The 12,275-nt window shown below is 33.5% G+C and overlaps 1 protein-coding gene across 1 annotated transcript; it reads right to left on the reverse strand.

The window, feature by feature from the left end:
- Window positions 1–1,295: 1,295 nt before the first annotated feature.
- Window positions 1,296–3,708, reverse strand: LOC125197840 (two-component response regulator ARR14-like). The gene is made up of 5 exons (XM_048096355.2): window positions 3,531–3,708; window positions 3,048–3,200; window positions 2,559–2,945; window positions 2,111–2,187; window positions 1,296–2,030 (listed from the first exon to the last, which is right to left on the reverse strand). Exons 1-5 carry the CDS (start codon window positions 3,706–3,708, stop codon window positions 1,296–1,298), a joined length of 1,530 nt encoding a protein of 509 aa, XP_047952312.2.
- Between the last annotated feature and the right edge of the window lie 8,567 nt (window positions 3,709–12,275).

Here is a 12,275-nt window from a genome sequence, read left to right on the forward strand (position 1 = left end):
GTGTTAGTAGATTGTGAAGTCAACATTATTAGTACTGTTAGTGTTAGTAGTGTTTAAAAATTTTCTTTTTAGAATTAGTCAAACTATGGTGGAAAACCTAAAATGGTAAAACTAGTCTATTTTTTTTGGACGATGTTGTACTTGTATTATTCTTGTAATATTAATAAAAAAATAACAAAATTAAACGTTGCATTATTAAAGACCATTATCTCTCTAAAATCATATGGTTCATAGTTGGTAGTAGCATTGCCAGTTTTTGATACGACACGAAAATCAGACATGAACACTTAAATAGACACAAGGTTAATGAGTTTGGGTCAATCCTTATTGGGTTGGATCCTTCTCGACCTAAATAGAACCAATAATTTCAGATTCAGTCTGATTAGGTTTGAGTTTTCCGTTAAGAAATAAAAATTATTTTTATTATTTAAAAATGTGATACTTTAATTTATTATTATTCAAATTTAAATCACGATAAATTTTTAATCATATATTATAAGTTTTAATCATGTAATAGCAGATTTTATCGTATATTATCATTTTGAGATCGTTATTGTGTCATAACAAGCTAAATTATATAGTAACTCATTAATAATGTTAACGGTAGGGCCGTCAATTTTCAACATGACGCAAAAACCCAATACGAACATACACAAAGTTAATGGGATTGAGAATCAATAAGGACCCAATGATTTCAGATTTAGTTATGGCTTGGCCTTATTGGACTGGCTTGATATCGAGTTGACCCGATAATGACCCTAGCCGCGTGATTTGACAGCCTTAGTTGGTACTATTAGTTTGCATTTTAGGATTAGTTAACATTTAATTACAAAACATTGAATAATTTCAAGATATGTATTGTTATTTGGCAGCTTCTAATTACGTTCCAAAGAGAAAGACTATAAGTACGTTCCACTGGAGCAACTAAAGATATTAGTTATGCTCAATTTCTCCACAGCTTACATTATTAACGATTTAATCAAAACAAAAAAGAAGCTTTTTTTGAGATTCACACATTCATAATGAAACACGTCGAACTAAACCTTTTTCCAAATTGGATACCGTGTTAAATAAATCTATCCTGACTAAGTCTCAAAAGAAATTAGGAAATCGGCTGCAACAATCCAAAAGAATGAATGTGGGTGCATAAAAATAAAAAAAAAAAACAAAACAAAACAAAACAAAAAGAATGATTGTTTCCCGCATTGTGGATGTGAAAGAATAAAGCCTATCTATGTATCAAAGGCACAGAGGCGTAATACGTCAATAGCAGACGAATCCGAGTCAGCTTCAGGCTAGACTGGAAGATTATCCAGTTGGTATTCGTCACAGCCACCCCTGTCTTCTTGCTGCTGCATGTATGTGAGAAACTGTCTTACTATGTGGAGGTTAACAAAATAATCGCATTTAGATTTGTGGCTTACCTGGAAGCCCATGTCCGGCAGTCTTTCCGTCTTGATTCTTAGAGACGTGCGCTGCTGCCTCAGGTTTGTGCCGTTGTCAAGAGTGGTAGCAGTTGAGAAAGGTTCCCTAATAATGGATGTATGTCCATTCCTATGATCACTGGCAAATCCTGGTTGAACTACTAAAACGGACGGTGCAACATCCACACGGCCTTGATGCTGGGGAAGAGGCGTGTATGTTGGAGCACGAACATTGTCCATTCCATACCTGCTAAACACCGATCCAGGAATGGATCGATGACTCAAGAGCTGGTTGCCACCAACTTGATTCAACATTTGTGTCCTTGACTGCTGTCTGATTACAGGATTGCTCTGACCAAACTGGTGCAAGGGATCCATATTCGTAGGGATTCCATGGTTATAGTGTTGCTGCCCATCTACAAACCTCATGTTCGGATTATTGAAGCTGTAAATGTTGCGTTGATCAACAATGGGCACGGATGTAGGTTGGATTGTTGCAAGAGCATGAGGATCTAGGGCGTTAAGCGAACTTATCATGCCAAAACCTGCATCCTTGGATACATTCTGGGGCTGTCCACCAATCCTTCTAAGATAAAGACGATATTTCTGCATCAAGTTTCACAAGAGTTACAAGGAGGCTCAATGAAAGCAAAAAACAAGAAAGGATTGATCTGATTCCAACCAACCTGAAGGTGGCTTGCAACATTCTCTCTACTAAGGCCCAGAACATTCATTAATTGCAATATTTTCTTTGGTACAGCCTCTGTTTACATGAAAAGAAATCAAGTATATGAATGTTAAATCTCAGAAACTTTATCAAATAAACTCCATTAAAGCAAGAATATATTTACAAATTGTTGAACTGCAACAACAACCAACTCATAATAGGTTTTGGAGATCATTTAAGATTATCAATTTACTACATGTAAATTATCAAAATATGACAAAATAAAATTTCTTGAAGTAAAACGATCCAAGTTAGATTTATTAGGGCGTAACTCTAGCTTAGAAGACAAGTAGTACGTACTTATGCAATTGTGATACTAGTCCTTCTTATGCAATGTTAACATGTAAATAAATTTTGTAAGATAAATTAAAGCAAAGATGCAATAGAAATAGTGGTTAGAAACATACTATCGATCCCAAGTTGATTAACAGCGGTTACAAAAAGCTGGTGCAGCTCAACAGTCCAAACGACACGTTGTTTCTTCAATGCAGATGAATCATCCTCATCATCACCATCGTCCTCATCCTCTTCCCTCTTTCTCGAACTTCTCCAATTCCCTTCGTTAGCTGAAGAGGAGTGACCAGCAACGTCCGTAGGCTTGTGCTGCTGATCTCCTTCTTCCACACTTCCCAAATGTTCCTTATCCTTTTCATTACACTTATACTTCTTCTTACGAATCACGTGCTGCCATATGTTCTTCAATGCCTCCATCCGAACCGGCTTTATCAAATAGTCACAAGCACCATGAGTGACACCCTTCATCACAACACTTCTGCTATCATCGGCCGACATCACTAAACAGTGAACAACCACAAACAATCAAGAATTCAAAAACCTCATGTAACATGGAGGATCAATTATATATAGATAAAATGATCAAATATGTGACAACTTACTGATGACTGGCACATCCATCTCCAAACCAATGTGCTCCAAAAGCTTAAAACCATCCATGTCCGGCATGTGGACATCGCTTATAACAACATCAAATCCATCCATGTTATCCCTAAGTAACTGCAGCGCCACCTCAGCTCGACTGCATTTCGTAACTGAAACCTCGAAAACAAGATATCTCAAGTGAAAGAGCAAGATTCCATATTATTGTTGGCTAAAGTAAATCAAACAAAAAGCTCCACTAGATCTACAAAGCAATTCGCTCTCTCTAGATTTCAGATTCCAGTCATCAACTTCTTCTCTCTATACAAAAATCCCCTAATCAATCACACAATCAAAGCTCCACACTCACCAACTAAAAAACACATAGATATAAGCAACATCTTAAACTACGTACAAGAATTAAACATAACCAGCAATAATCAATGCACAGTAATTCAACAATAAACATTACCAAAATATACGTGATTTCAGACAACTTTTACCTTCATAGCGGCAATTAGTCAGCATTCTTTCCAAAATCCTAAGACATGTATGGTCATCGTCGACGACGAGAACCCTCAAACCCACCGGAAACTGGTCGGAAACTGTGCCGGACTTCCAAGAAGCACTTGAAGTAGCTACAGACGTTGAATTGGCTCCAATATTCTTTTTTTTGCCCATTTTCAACAGAACAACTCTATGAAATTACAAGAGATATATGCTTAAAATTTGTAGTATATGTTTCAAGCTATTTTAGCATAACCGACAACTGTAGCACCCATATATAATAGAATAGAGAAATTATAAAATGGGTTTGATTTTGTTTTGCTAATATATAGTACGTCCGATTTGGTTGCCAAGATGACAATATTCCTTATATTTTAAATTCTTATGATTATTTTGATTTTTAATTAAATTGAGAAAGTAATCAAAATCATGAAAATAAGGAAATCAGTATAATTTTTCAGAATTCTGAATCTAACTTTTTTTTAGATATTCTTTTCTCCAATTTTAGAAATCTTACATATTAAGGTACTCAATGGAATGGAATATATTATAATAATAATAATAATAATAATAATAATAATAATTATTATTATTATTATGTTTATTTTTATTATTACTATTATTTTTATTTTTATTTTTACTATTATAATTTAATTAATTAATTTTTTTAAAAATAATTAAAATTATAAAATACTTAATACCATCAATTTGTATAACCAATCATGGCCATAACAGGAAGCATTATGTGACTCCGAGGAGCAAAATACTTGATTGTAAGTTTGAGGAGTTGAATTTCTTTTACCTTCAGTACGATGCACGGACAATATATCAGTATTATGATTATAAAAAATACTAGTAGTAGATTATATAGTATTGAATTAAGTTAAATTAAATATTGTTACAATTATTTATAACTGAACAATAAACATACAAATTAATGAAATTAATTATGAACACTTAACAAAGAAAACTATTTTCAGAAATGCTAAGATACTTTTTGGACTTTTATTTGTTATAATAAATTAAACTATATTATTAAACTATGACTATTATGAATATAAACGATGAAAAATGCTATTTAGTGCATCAAGTCAGGTAAAACAAAAGATTTTTGTTATTTTTCGCAAGATTATAGGTTAATAATGTATGGTATAGTTCTGATTATTTATCAAGATAATTAGTTATTGGTTTCGGTGTGGTATTATTATTGGTTAGTTTTGGTATGGTTTTCGCAAGATATTGGTAATTCTTTTTAAGATTATTGATTATTTTATCAATACTATTTGACAATACTAGAAATCTAGAATGTTTGTTACGGCTTAATATCCCTCGTCCTATAAAGATAGATTATTTATATTTTTTGAATGTCCCACTAAATAAACCACTTCTATTTTAGACAAATATATTTTTCCATTAGAGAATTAGTAACCATTTCTATCACATTTATCTTGTCTTAATAGAATAATACAATACTTAAAGAAGTATTGAAACAATTTTAAATACCACCTTACCAGAAGTATTGATACATATGATTAATTTAAATATCACCGCCTAATACAAACAAATATCTCCTTCAAGTTGGGGTGGATAAGTACAGTATACCTTACCGAAACCACCATACCGTATATCTTATCGTACATTCGGTATGCGAGAAAATCATACTTTTACCTTATTAAAATTTTCGATATACCGAACATCAGTATACCAAATTTTCGGTAAAGGAAATATCCATACTGGTACCGTACCTCATTTTCGGTATATCGTATTTTTGCGGTATACCTGACTTTCAACATCAATAAAAATAGAATATTTGAGTTTCTATAATATTATTTATATTTTATAATTTAAAAAATATATTAAATATATTTTATTCAGAATTATATTTTTATTTCACAATAGATTTTATAATTTAAAAATATATAAAATATATTTTATATATAATTTTATTTATATTTCACGGTAAATACCTTAATTTAACGGTATATACCGAATTTCGGTATGTCGCGGTATACCACGGTATATGAATATTCATATCGTTACCTTACCGAAAGGTATCATACCTTATCGAATATCACGGTATATCAAAAATTTGATACCAATAAGGACGATGTTTCGGTATTATTTTCGAGCCCTACCATCAAGGCTTCGATTATAGATAATTTATCCCTAGTAGCAACAGGAATGGATGTATCATCTTTCCAAGAAGATGAATATAATTTTGCCCGGAAAATATACCCAAACTGTATTTTGTAACAATTGAATACTATTATTTATTTTTATTTTATTTTAATACTATTTTGTATTGTAATAACAATTTTAACAAAAAGAATAAAAGACATATCAAATGATATAAAAACTTGGGCCCAATCATTTTTACCAATGAAATTACAAACTACTACTATAATTAAAAATATTTAGCGGGTGATAATTTGTTAAACAAATTAATCATATTAAACCAATAACACATTCCCAGTATCTATAAACATACAATATGACACTAATCGATGTACAAAATATGAACAAATAAAAATTTATTTAATACAATATAAAAAGTGAATATTTACTGTGAATAATCCAAACATAATTTGGATTGCATTACTGTATAAATTGCAATCTCATCGGATATTATGTGAGGAAAATTTAGGGCTGGTAATTTTTTACACGACACGATAACACGACACGAACCGGCACGAAATAAATGGGTTTGGGTCAGAGCTTATTGGGTTCGTGTCCTTATTGGGTCGACCCATTACGAACACGAAAATTTCGTGTCGGGTTCGTGTTATCCGTTAACAATGCATGTTCGTGTCGTGTTCGTGTTATCCGTTAACAAATAATATTTTAATATTATTAATTCTTATTATTTTCATTTTTTAATACTTATTAAATGACTCTTACAATCTCATTTTTCAATACGTGTTGTTATCATGTCGTGTTGACCCGAAGTGGTTCGTGTCGTTAATGAGTTCGTGTCGTGTTCGTTCATGTCCGTGTCTGAGGGTAGCGGGTCGTGTTCGTGTTCATGTTTGAGGTTTTCTTAACGGGTCGTGTTCGTGTTTGTTGTTATCGTGTTCGTGTAGTTATCGTGTCGACACGATAACGACCCGACACGCACGATTTGTCAGTCCTAGGAAAATTCGTAAATCCGTATATGGAATGGATGACAATAAAAATTTGTGTAACACACTCATCAATGACAACTATTATGGTGGTGTTTGATTTTCTAAATAAAATAATACTAAGATATAATACATAATTGAGTTGTGAGATTATTTTAGTCATAGAAGGTTAGTTATGACTATTTATCCTTTGATTATCCATTTAAGATTGAGTTATGAGATTAAATCTAATGAACCAAATGATAGGGTTTGGTGCCCCTTGCACAACGGAAGACTTGTACAAAACAAATAAATCAGACGTAGGATCTATTTGACCGATTATGCGATTAATCAATTCACATGTTAAACAGATAATTGCATGCTAGAATGCAAATAATTCATGCTCAAAGAAAGTAAATCCTAAAACATGAATTCTACGGTTTAGAGTTACCGATTTGATTCTCCAAAGAATCGTCGGTTGCTCGCGCCTTCTCCACGTGATGATCTTCAATACTAGACCACGGATCTTCTCTCTGGTTCCCGAACTGTATCTCGATATCAGGGTGGACTGATCTTATCAAAATACTAGGACTCGAATAAAGAAGACAGAAATTCCTCACGGAGGAGGAGCTGAAATTCTCACGGAGGAGAAAATCAAATAAAAATTTCGTCCTCCTTTTGAGAAAAGGAACGAAAATTATATTATGAGAATAATAATGAATGATTTCTGTCTCCTTTATTCTCCTATTTATATTAAGTTCCTTTTGGGCCCAGACAGGGATCTATGGAAGGTTTTGGATATGAGCTCCCCCAATTAGCTTTTTACTAATTAAATTGAACCCACAATTTAATACAAGCTTATATTGGAATATTACGAGCAGCCACTACAGAAGTAATATTGAACTCTTCCCATCCAAATCCGAAATTACAAGTAATCCGGGTTTCCACTTTTATTATTTATTTCCCGCGCTTAAGATATAAATGTCCATTAATTAATTAATGTCTGCTATGAACTTAATTAATTAATATCTTATTAATTCCAAGAGTGGACTTAGCAAGAAACATTTATTTATTATTCATAGAGTAATAAAACTCCAACTGGCCAGTTTTCCGAATAATAAAACCTTGTTCAAGCTCCTCTTGAGGACATTATCAAACGAGACTCACCTCGTGCACGATTCAACATAATAGAAATCCTAGCACCGCTAGATATTAATCACCACTACCCAATATATCAGGATTATTGGGTTGCGAAAAACCCGCACCATTTGATAAGTCAAAGTAGTGCATAATCAATACCGTATGCTCAATGCTAACATACGTAGATTAAGAAATAGTATTTTATCAAGACCTAGTCTTTCAGTAGATAGCTTAAAGACACGTCTTGCTGTTAGATCCGTTCAGTGCTATACCACACAAATGTCATCTTATTTCAGTAAGACTTAGAAATATGCGGACTGACATTGCAACCTTTCACGATAGGTAGCCAAAGCCTATCTAGGTTGTGAAATTCTTCTTTTTCTTTTGCAAAAGCATTGCATAGATCTGACCGTGTTACCTTAAAGTGGACGACGCCCACAACCGGTCTACTAAGCAAAAGACTTAGACTTTGTTTACTTCTTATGTATTTAAATGTTTGTAAAACATCTTATAAATGCACAAGCAAACACAATGTAATAATAATAGTGATTCTATTCGTGCAAGACTGCTCGAATAATACTGAATCGGGTTAAAAGTGGATTGTAGAGTTTTACGTATACAAACAAGATTCTATTCGCGCGAAACTTGTTCGAAACATGCTTTTCAGTATACCAAACCTAATACCAAACACACTGTATATTTAATCACGGATACTATAACAGACCGCCTTTCTGGGGTACAATAAATGCGGCGACTGCTACCAAAACGGACTTGAAAGAATTTAACATAGGCTAGGTTTCATTTAAAGAGTTTTGACCAAAATATTTAAAGGAACTATCAGAGCAATATGTCAACGGTTTAACCTAGAAGCTGTAATAAGTAAAAGAAAGGTACCATAAATTACGACCAAAAATCTCAAGAGTTTAACATAATTTCCAAGAAAACCACAAGAAGTCTAAAGCTTCTAAACCGAAAGGAATAAGTGCAAAGTATCCAAAATAATACTAAAGTGTATCAAAAATTCAGAGGAAACGCCCAAGAGAAAGTGAAGCCATGTATGAAGACACGACTACACTCGAAGTTCAAAACATCCATCTTAATTAATTAATATGCTCAACACCCGCCACCGCTCGTCGTCGTTCAACCTGCACATAAGGAAAACACATGCAGGGCTGAGTATTTTGAAATACTCAGTGAACTCGTTGCCAAAACATTTTATAAGTTATGTCACCCTTACCATAGTGAACTCGAGTTTTAAGCAGTTATAAGAGAATATCACGAGTATCACAAAAATTATTTCCATAGACTGGCCAGTCAAACAACTCCCCACTTTTCTCATCAATTTCCACAATCACAACATTTCCATGGTGCGACGAAAGTGTGGCCACACTTTTCGCCCACGAGACCGGCCGACTAGCAAGGACGGCTCCCGATCCCACCGTGTACACATCCTAGTAGGGTTTGCGGTCCTACTCAGACCCGAATTCATTTAAACATATCCATAGCCCTATAGCCCAATGGAGCGAACTCTAAAACTGGGCATCAGGCGCACAATATCACAACAAAACAGACATAGGCATGGCATAACAGTTAAACCACCCTTATTTCTCCACATTCATAAATTAGCAACATAAGAGAGAGTTTAAGAATAAAGCCCACCTCGATTGATTAGAATTCAAGTATGTTCTTTCCCTTTGTTATCCTGCTTCGCAACCGAGGTTTCACCTTTTAATCACATAGGCATACATCACAAATCAGATTCAACACAAACTCCTAACTAATGCATGTCTCAACGCTTTCCCTTTTCCCATCGATTTATCTTAACATCATCAATCAAGGCCATGTTCATCACATAAGTTCTATTCGCATTTCAACTCTAGATCTAACATCAACATATGTCACACAAGAGTATTTTGCCAACATACACACAACACACACACACACACGCGCCACACACACACACACACCACACACATGCATACATATTTCCATATCCCCTTTATCCCACTTTTACTCAAACAAGATGCACGAGGGTTCAAGAATACCGGTTAATCGGTTGGAGAGAAGAGGAATCGAGTAGAAAGAAGAAGATTAATATGAGAATACCTTTTTGAGAAAAACGAACGGTAGAAACGAAGTAAAGACTTGCTTCTTCAAAAATCTTGAGGCTCAAACTCTATTTCTTCTCAAAGGATGGAGGATTATTGGAGAACAGTAGAAGAAAATTGAGAGAGTGACAAGAGAGGGAGAGAGGCGTGTATTTGGGGTGGGGGGCGAAAATTTGTGATGGCTAGGGTTAGGTTTTTGGCTTCTTATTTATAGAGTTCAAATAAAATCTTTAGGTAATTAAATAGAATATTTGGGAAGATTTGATTCTACACAATAAAATATTGTGGAGTAGGGAAGAAGAAATAACAAAATGAACTAGGTCTCAAGGCATGTAATTTTCAAAAATTATGGCCCTTATTTAGCCAAGATTTTGTTTGGCATATTTTCCGGAGTGGAATAAAATATCACGGAGCAAAATAAAAATAAGAATTCTCCCAACTAGGGATTGGAAATAGGCGTGTTCTATGCCTTTTAAATAAGGAATGGATTTTTAATATTAACTAAAATAAGGTATGACAAGATCTCTTGAGGTATGGAAAGATTTGGTAGAATATTTGATTTTAGGTATCGAAGGAAATCAATAAGGAATCAATTAAACAAGTAAAATAGTACTTCCTTCCCAACATGGTGATTTTCGAAAATCACCAATAAATAAGGGGGGTGTCGATTTTTCTCATAGAAATAAGGAATAAATTGGATTTTGAATTTAATTTGGATAAATATCCCAAAAATTAAATTAAATCCGGAAAAATAGAATTCCTTCTCCAAAAAGTCAAGGGGTTCGAAAATCTCAAGAATTAGGTGGCTAGTATTTATGAAAATTTTCCTTAATATTCTCACTCACCCTTAAACAAATAATTCACCTCATCATTTAATTAATCACATGCCACATCATATAATCAACAAGTTTGACTTTTCAAACTTCCAACGGAACCCTAAACTCAACTCGGTCATAAGAAACTCATGCAATAAATTCATTCATCAATTAATTCTCGTCTTCCATGTCATCAATAAAATTTCTAGGGTTATAAAATTAGGGTTCGAAAATCCGGGATGTTACAGATACAATCTTGCAATATATAATATATTCATAAGAACGAATTCATATATACCAATTATATAACTCAATTATACTCAAAAATTAATTCATTAATCAACATAAATTATGTTTTTCAAATAACATTAGCTTATAAATTTTGAAGTATATATATATATATATATACCCTCTGTGTGCATTATATTGATAACTTTTTAAGTTGCTAACTCGCTAACTCATCAATACAGTGTATTAAAAAATGTCAACACGGTGACATTAGAATATCAACACATAATGTCAACGTAGTATATTGAAATGTCAACAAAATTATGTGTTGACATTTTAATGTCATCGCATTAACATTTTTAATACACTGCATTGATGAGTTAGCAGAGTTAGCAACTTAAAAAATTAGCAATTGATCACACCCCTATACCCATGTATGTGTGGCTTTATAACTCTTTTATGAATAAAATTATCTTTGCCCAATTATCTTTCGGATTGAGTATAAAAAGGGGAGCGCCAATAAATGATACGCTCGGATTTTTTGAACTATTTTTAGGCAATTATTTGGTCTGTTTTGAGCATCAAAGTTGCACTACAATTCTATTATTTGCATATTTTATCTATTTTGGTATTTTAATGTGTTTTGTGATAAATGTGCAAATTAGAGCCTTAAAAGATAGCAAAAAGTCGAAGATGGAAATCTGGAGTAATCGAGCCAGCCAGCGGTCCGCTGCCTCTTAGCTAGCAACCGCCGATCCTATAGCGGTCAATTTCGGTAAAATAGAGCTGAAAAGAAGAACACGCCCATCGACCGCTGGGAAGTACGCAGCGACCGCTCTCCGAGATCCAGTAGCTACGGATTAATTTGCAGTGACCGCTGAAACAAGTGCAACGACCGCTGATCGAGAGACTGATGCACTTTTAATTAGCACTAAATAAACGTGCAAGTATACAAAGTATATATAGTATAGCTAATGGTCAGTACCGGATATTGAACACAAGGACAACGATCACAAATTATCTACCTTTTACTAGGTTTCTTCTACTATTTGGAGAAACAAAAGATTTGGAAATATCGAAAATAAAAATTGTAAACATGAAAGCAAATAACGATTGCAGATAAATCGGAGAGATTAAACATATTAGAAAGGAAGTTCTAGGGATGTGCCTTCACAGTTAATGTTTTTTTATATAATAATTGTAGCGTTAACTAAACTCTTCTAACTCGCTAGCCTCTTCTCACGATTATGTTGAAAATCAATAGATCATCACATGATGTGTCACTCAAATGTGAAGCAATTATCTAACACTTGGAATAGAAGCGAAATAATAAAAAAAATGCATATTAAATA

This window comes from Salvia hispanica, chromosome 2, assembly GCF_029641045.1.
Source record: "Salvia hispanica isolate PSC_SH4W2 chromosome 2, Shi_PSC_v1, whole genome shotgun sequence".
NCBI classification, from domain to species: Eukaryota; Viridiplantae; Streptophyta; class Magnoliopsida; order Lamiales; family Lamiaceae; genus Salvia; species Salvia hispanica.

Bases quoted from the DNA above. Each gene is read 5' to 3' on its own strand.
- LOC125197840 (XM_048096355.2), bottom strand. From the start codon at position 3,708: ATGGGCAAAAAAAAGAATATTGGAGCCAATTCAACGTCTGTAGCTACT. The intron at 2,946-3,047 runs GTAAGTTGTCAC...TTCACTGTTTAG, and splicing joins GATGGATGTGCCAGTCATCA to TGATGTCGGCCGATGATAGC. The intron at 2,031-2,110 runs GTTGGTTGGAAT...AACTTGATGCAG, and splicing joins ATGTTGCAAGCCACCTTCAG to AAATATCGTCTTTATCTTAG.